The 7,862-nt window shown below is 48.6% G+C and overlaps 1 protein-coding gene across 1 annotated transcript; it reads left to right on the top strand.

Annotated features, from left to right (window-relative positions):
* Positions 1–7,230: 7,230 nt before the first annotated feature.
* MYCGRDRAFT_79161 (uncharacterized protein) lies at positions 7,231–7,862 on the top strand (the record flags this gene model as incomplete). Its single annotated transcript, XM_003856795.1, has 3 exons — positions 7,231–7,322; positions 7,409–7,480; positions 7,552–7,862. 3 exons carry the CDS (start codon positions 7,257–7,259, stop codon positions 7,618–7,620), a joined length of 207 nt encoding a protein of 68 aa, XP_003856843.1.

Raw genomic sequence — 7,862 nt, 5'->3', positions numbered from 1 at the left:
CCGTCATCTACGAGACGTTCAGGAAGAAGAAAGAAGATTTTAAAAAATACTTTAGCCGGACTATTCCGTTAACGTACCTAGACGACCTTAACGATCAGTCTGGGACACTAGCAAGCTGGATAGACTTCGTAACTAAGACATTCGCGCCGGACGACGTAACGAGGCGCAGAATGCTTTCTAAACAACACAACGACCTGTTGTCTGGACCTAAGTTGTCTAACATCCTTATGCACCTGCAGAAGTGGATTAAGCTTGAAAAGAAGATAGTCAGAGGATACTATCCGGCCGCTAGCATCCTAAAAGACGACTTCGTGCGGATGGTGGAAGACAAGATTAATGTTACTACAGGAAGACTGTTGGCGAGCAAGAATGATCTTAGTCAATGCGTTCACGACGTGACTGCGTTTATTAACAGAGATCCTGGCAACTTGGCTAAGCAGTTCCGTGCAAACGCTACGTTTGGGTCTAAAGAGGCTTAAATTACCGGAACAGGTTAGGTAACATTTAACGTAACGACTAATTTAGGTAATCAAAACAGAGGGAACAGGCCTAACAACAAGGACAGGACCTGTCGACCGTATACGGGTAAAGACGCCGACAAAGCGTGTCCAAAACTAGGAGATTGTCCTATCGTCAACTATCGTCTTCGACCTAATAAAGCTAATATAACAAAAGAGGATAAAAAATTCCTCGACAACTACCGGAACGTCCTTAAGAAGGACAAGGCCAAGTGCCTCTAGCAGATAAAGTTCAGAGACCCTATTGCTATAGGACTAAAGGATCACTACAAGATTACTAAGGTACCAAAGGAATGGACTAGGTCCGGAATACCTAGTTCAAGTAGGACAATCGTCTCCAACGAACCAAAGACGCAGTATAGCAGTCACGCTATTAGAGCGGTAACTCAGTTTAGAGTAATGTCGACCGAAGCTCACGACGAGAAAAATCGATAGCTTCTAGACAGTAGCTCGAACGTTCATATCGTAAACAATCCAACTATGGCGGGATTTGAGGTCGTTGATATACCATACAACGTGTCAATTTACACCGGGAACTAACAGATAAAGGCTGCTGCAAGAGGCACGGCAAAAGTGCAGTTCCTATTACCCTCAGGCAAGCCGATCACGCTGTTACTAAGGGACGTCCTGTATATACCCGGATTTCATGTTAACATCGTGTCGACTAGGCTGTGCAGAGACTTCGGCCTCTTCTTAGACGAGAGGACCGACAACTGGATAGATAAATCCGGAGCAGTTGTTGCCAAAATCAAGCGATATGGAGGCTTACTATACCTGAACCTAGCGACTACGCCGAAAGTAAGGATTGAAATTATCAACTGGCTACTTGACGAGAACAGTTAACCCCTAAGCGTCGAGATAGCGTTAAAAAGGGATTAACTAGCCGATCAAACACGGCTCGTCGCCTTCGCGACGGACAGCAGGGCTGCGAGACGACCTAGAGTCCTCTCTTAGGCCTAATAGCACCGAGTTATAGGCTACATCGGGGGTGATCGTATATCAGAACTCTATCGAGCCGCTAAAGGCGTAGAGTATCTGAAAAATGGAGATGCGGCCCCTAAAATGCACGAATGCTACTTATGCGCCTAGAGCAAGTCGAAAAGAATCGTTTCTCGAAGAAAACCGGTCAAGATCAGGATGCTAGCACCTTTTTCCGACGTTGCGGCCGATATCGTGGAATTTAACATAGCAAAGAACGGAGATAAATACATGTTTCACGCCGTGGATTTAACGACACACCTGCACTTCGTTTGGACGATGCCGAACACTGATTAAGCGAGCCTAGTACGATGCTTCGAGGAACTTTAGACCTTTGTGAAGAGTATAGGTCGTGAAATATTCGCCCTTAGATCGGACGTAGACCCCAAGTACGGATTGACGTTTTAGTCCGCACTCCGCAAGGGATTAGTAATGTAGAAGCCCTTAGCACCGTATACGTAAGCACAGGACCTAGCAGAACGAGCCGGCGGCGTCATCGTCGAGATGGCAAGGACACTAATTATTAAATTAAGGCTCCTAAAGGATCTCTAGAATAAAGCCTGCGTAATAGCAGCCTACATTATAAACAGGGCCCTAATGCAAGCATTAGGTTACAAATCCCTATAGGAAATAGCGACAAACTAGAAGCCAGATATCGCCTACATTTATAAGTTCGGGTCGAGAGCGTATGCACACAAAACCAATCCAAAAGACGTCCCTAAAAGGGAGAAGATAATAGAGCGAGCAAGAATCGGATACCTAGTCGGGTTCGAGGGACACAACATATTTCGAATCTGGATTCCAAGCCTAGACAGGGTGATCAGGACAAGAGATGTAGTGTTCAACGAGAAGATAAAGTACGAAGGACTCTACGACTTTAATCTGAACATAGTAGTACTACTCAATCTTGCGATTAATGTCGAACTAGACTACGCTGCAGAAGCACATTAATTTTATAACCTACAAGAGGCTATGTACATAAGCTACATCGCTAGACAAGGTAATAAGGTCGAAATTCCGGAATCCTTCCGAAGAGGTGCTCTAATTCAAGACGACAGTAATGTCGAATATATAATCCCCTACAACAGACCTAAAGAGATGCGAGAAGACATCGTAGAAACGTTTGTTAGTGTCCAAGGCATCGAATATACAGACAATTAACTCTTCCCCTTCTATTAAGCTTAGAAGCGGGGACCGGAACAGATAGATCCGGACGATGAGCTCGATGAACTAACGTTATCGGCTCAACGGCAGAGAATAATCGACTACCAGCCACCTCGAAGCTTTAACACCGAGGTCATAGACTTTGACTTCGGCGAAATGACCTCATTCGACACTACGGGAATGTTCGCGACTCATGCGACGATGGCCAAAGTCTACGCCATTACTGCGATAAAGGCGGTTATAGAGGAAGGAGCATCCGCAAAAGACGCACCTGTCCTTATCGGAGATTCACTGCACAAGGCCAAAAGCTGGACACCAAGATGAGGCATGTAGATATACAGCAGTGCTGGCTGCGTAAGAGGTACCAAGCCGGAGACCTTGAGGTAGAATAGGTCGAAACTACCTTAATGCCCGCGGACGGGATAACAAAACTACTGTTAGCACAACGGCATCGCGCCTTTCTAGACCAGCTCCGAATGACAATACCACCGGATCTGGGGGGTAAGGACTACGCTGACAGTAAAACTTCACTACCGGATCTCGGGGGTGAGGGCTAGGCAAATGCCTAGCCCAACTTCACTATCAGAAAGAAGTCTGCACAACGATCAGGAGCCATTACATAGCCTCACATGCACATCATATGCGGACTCAAATTATCACGTTTACCACCTCAACAAGTAGTCTAGGACGTATACATCCAGGGATCCATCGACCGGATTACCCTTTTGAAGCTAAATTCACTTCACTTTTTGCGCTAAACTGAAATTAGTAGCTGCTAAAGGCCTAAACAGCTATCACATGCCGAACTACGCGTACTTCTGAACCCGTGACGCATTCCTCAGCACTGGTCTGTGCTTATTCTCAGAGCTCATATCTTTTCCGTTTGCAGTTCCACTTTCTCTTCTTCTTCAACCACCTTATTTTGCATTAGCAGAGGTGTTGACATTGCACAGTAGCACTATCGCGATAGTGAACACTAGAAACAGGCACAACCTCAACCCCGAGAACGAGGCACCACTTCTGGACTTCAACGCACTCGAAAACGTCCCCAAATTAACCAAGAAGTCGAGAAAACACTCGAAAACCACCTCCACGATAGGCGACAACCAGTCTAGCATCGACGCCAACGACCCGAACGCGCGCGTCGACACTCCCACTAATCTAATTACTCCAGAACAGCTACGTTAAGTTACCGCTAAGGACGCAACTGCTCGGGCGCAAGATAAAGTTTAGGACAAGCAGCAGGGTGCGCAGCCTTACCTAAGGGAAGAAGACGCAATCGACGCAGCAGCTAAAGCTGTAGTTGACCGCGAGTTGTTAGCGGCCGAAGATCTACTAAGCGATAAGGACGACATGTTCCGACACCGCCACCTTAATCAGCGCGCAGCAAGCAATGCGCAGATACCGGATTAAAGCGCACAAGTCCCAAACGACGGGAACACACAGGAGGATACTACAGCAGCTAGAGCTGAAGTCCCAAATGAGGACAACGCTCCTCCTTAAGAAACAGTTATCCTCGACAAAAAGGAGTTTAAGAATCACGCTGCAACACTTTATTAAGCTAATCTAGTTACCGGACAATCGGATAAGGCCTTTTAGGCCTAGCAAGCCAGGGACCTTAAAGCCATTTAGTTATACGAAATGAAGTTAAGAACGAATAGTTACACAACCGAAGAGGACCTAACAGCATACTAGGACGCAAAGGCAAGAGAAGCGGCTATCCTAAAAGCAGAGAAGGAGGCAGAGAAACAACGCAAAGCTGCTAAAAAGGCCGAGTCCAAAGCCGCCAACATTAAAAAAGAGTTGCAGGATAGATCCGAAGTCGACCCTATCTCCGCGAAGAAGGCTAGAAAGGGTGACTTCAACTAGGGCCCCTTGCGTGGAACCTTTGTAACAGAGACTCCACGTCGTTAGAACTAACTTTAGCAGACCCTAACGAAGAAATTAACTCGCGCTCCTAAGACCCTACGCACAACTAGTAGGCAGCAGAGTGCCAAGAGGCCTACAACTCTTCTAGACAAACAACCCAAAATCACCGATTAGGTCGTTAAGACTTACTAAAATGCATTTAACGACTTCTCTAGAGAATTTGGGCGGTTTACCAACTTCAGCGCAACGAAGGAGCAGGCGTTCCGGTGGAATAAAGGAGAAGACGGAGTACTTTAACGCGACGCTGCGGAAAACAAGTCAAAGCCCAAGAGGCAGTTAAAGTCCATCCTGCTTACCCTCCTTAACTCTATCGACCGCATAAAGGAGTTCAAGGCGCCAATTTCAGCAAAGCTTTACCCGTTAGCTCCCTTTATTATTAACGTCCCGTACATCGACATTCTTACTTAGCTTGAACGCATCTATAACGATATCAAGAGCGGAGTTACTATCTACTACCCTAGACTTCTTCAGATTCTTAAGGACCTAGAGGCCCTCTGCACCTTTAAGGGCGAAGGAAAGGATCGAATTATTAAAAGCATCGACCCTATCGCTGCGTCTACGATGTTAAAAAACTACACTCGCGCCTACGCTACGCTAACCTGGGACGACTAAACCCTAAATAAGCCTGAAGCCGATGCTGGAAACAACCGGATCCTAGACATTAAGACTATGCGCCAGATGGTAAAAGAACATAATTATAAGTCTAAGGCCTCTAAGGAACGTGAAAAGAGGAGACAGGTCGCTTAGGCTGCCCTGGACGCTATCGACGAAGAATCTGAAGGAGATAACGATCTAGAAAACTTCCTTACTCCGTATAGTAGCTACTCCGGACTACTAGCTCGCCTACGACGCAATCAGCCTGTTGAGGACTCTTCCGACGAAGAGGAGAAGGAGCTTACACCTGTGCCTAAGCCGACTAAGAGGAAGGCACTAGCAAAGAAGCAACCTACTAAGGCCGTTGCCGTCAAGGTCGAGAAGCCCGCGAAACGCAAACGCCAAGATGAGGACGAAGTGATAGGCGTTAACACTAAGTCTAAGCAATCGAAGACTAGAAAGATGAACCGCAACGCTAGGAAGGTCGCTCCCTTGCCTCTGCCTAAAGGACCTCGATCGAGCAACGTTACTACTCCCGACCGGATAATAAGAGACGCCTACGCCGAGGAGGACGCTATGACCGCGATGGCGGGGAACTAACGCAGAGGAGCCGCCGTCTTCAACGCTATGGCTAGCGGATCCGGCGAGTTCGAGCCAGAATCTCTTAAACTTTAACGCCGTCGTCAAGCCGCCGCCCTGGCGCTTATTAACATTCCACTACCGCCAAAGAAGGACCCCGAAATCGAAGATTCGGACGACGACTCTAACAGCGAGGAGAGCGAGGGTTAAGATCGTTCAGTATGACATGAACGGATCTCGGGGGTGTGTCGATCTGTTAGCGTTAATTCATAAAACAGGGTAAGACTAGGGATATTAACTCTAACAGCCTAATTACGTAGTTAGTGTCCTATATGATATTATAGGATATTGGCGATAAGACCCCAACCCCTTTTGGGTATTTGGAATTACGGCGTCTATATAGTCTTTAGGTCGATAACCTTAAGAAACACATGGTTTTTCTCAATCTTGAAGTTCACCCCTGCATTGCACTACTCAATTGACACATGCCGACTTGCGTCGACGACAGACCTCCGCCTCCTTCCGACACGAGCATTCGAAGAACAACGACGTCAATTACAGCCTCCGCGTGCTCCGTTACCCGGCTCTCGAAGGGCGACCCATGGCGATTTGCGTCAACGACTGAACTCCGCCTCCTTCCTGCGCAAGGATTCGAAGAACAACAACGTTGATCACAATCTCCGCGTGGTCCGTCATCCGGCTCTCAAAGGGCGACCCATGGCGACCTACGTCGACGACAAGCCTCCGCCTCCTTCCTGCGCAAGGATTCCTGACTACCGTCGGAAACTCCTACGTGGAGCGGAGCGGATTGATCATGCCCGAGACAAATCAGGTGATAGATCATAGCCTGTGCAGTGACCATGGCGATCATCACTTTCGTCCTGGGTGATACTGGCCCGAAGCTGTCGTTTTTGCTGCATTGCGAAAGTCCGTCTAGCACTACTCTCTGGGCTCAGGCTGCTCCTTGGTCGCACCTTTGTCTGCTCTCTTTCAGGGAACGTCCGGTGCTGTGCACTGTATTTGGACCCCTCAGGCGGCAGACCAGGAAGACCATGTTCCGGCATCCGAGCAGCCACGTAAGCCTGTAGAATCCGCACGATTCAACATGGTATCAAAAAGAGCTCGTTTCGTAGTCCCTGCTCTGACATCATCTCTTCACCAGCATCCCTTTGCAGATTCGGCCGGTGGAGACAGGTACCTACTAGGGATCCCATGCTCCGGTCGACTATATGTGAAAACTACCATGTTTTGAAGGATCTCACCAATCGAATCCACGCTTTCAACCTGGCATGACAGGGAGGACGACCACGCTAAGAAGTCACTCTCACGCCAAGATCGAGCCCCAGGAGATGCAAAGGGATGGACCAAGAAGCCGCGTAGACACCGGCCTTCCTACCGTATACAAGAAGGTCGACTGCGCCCATCATTTCTGCCCATTCCGAAATCATTACACAAAATCTTCAAACAACGCCAACAACCTAAACGACACCAACAATGCACTTTTCCAAGCTCGCTGTCATCCTCGTGGCCTGCGTCGCCAGCTCCGACGCCCAATTCATAGTCAGTCCTTCCTACAGCCTGCGCTGCGACCACGCCAAACGCATAACCAAACTCGCTTGGAAGCATTCTCGCTAACAATCCATCAGTCATGCACCCTGAAGACTTCCAATCCGAACGGGGTGTGCAGATTCGCCAGCGGGCCAAGGGGCTGTTCTCCGGTGCGTATCAACGGTCCTGTCATTCGCCCGTCCGGCCGCTTCCTTGCTAACGACCATGTCCGCGACCACAGGGCACCAAATGCGCCGGCGAAGGTCATCCTTGCGCCAATTCCCAAGGCGTTATCATCTGCAATATTTGATTTCGCGCCAGTCTCGACGGGCGGATCCGAGTTTCACGAACATGCAGCAAATCACCTGTGGCCATTCTCTGCAAGCTGGCCGGAGTGAAGACGAGTGAGGACTCTGGATTCCGATTCGGCTTTGGGGATTGAAGGCGGTGCAGATCTTGGACGGCTGGGAAGGAGGGGAAGGTGAGGAGGCGGTGTGATGCACGGCTTGTACCTAGTCTCCAAGCGCAATTCAACCACCTTCGTCTCCGTTG

Source organism: Zymoseptoria tritici, chromosome 1, assembly GCF_000219625.1.
Source record: "Zymoseptoria tritici IPO323 chromosome 1, whole genome shotgun sequence".
Taxonomy (NCBI): domain Eukaryota; kingdom Fungi; phylum Ascomycota; class Dothideomycetes; order Mycosphaerellales; family Mycosphaerellaceae; genus Zymoseptoria; species Zymoseptoria tritici.
Note: the sequence above shows the minus strand (reverse complement) of the source record. Positions and strands in the feature narration are given on the sequence as shown.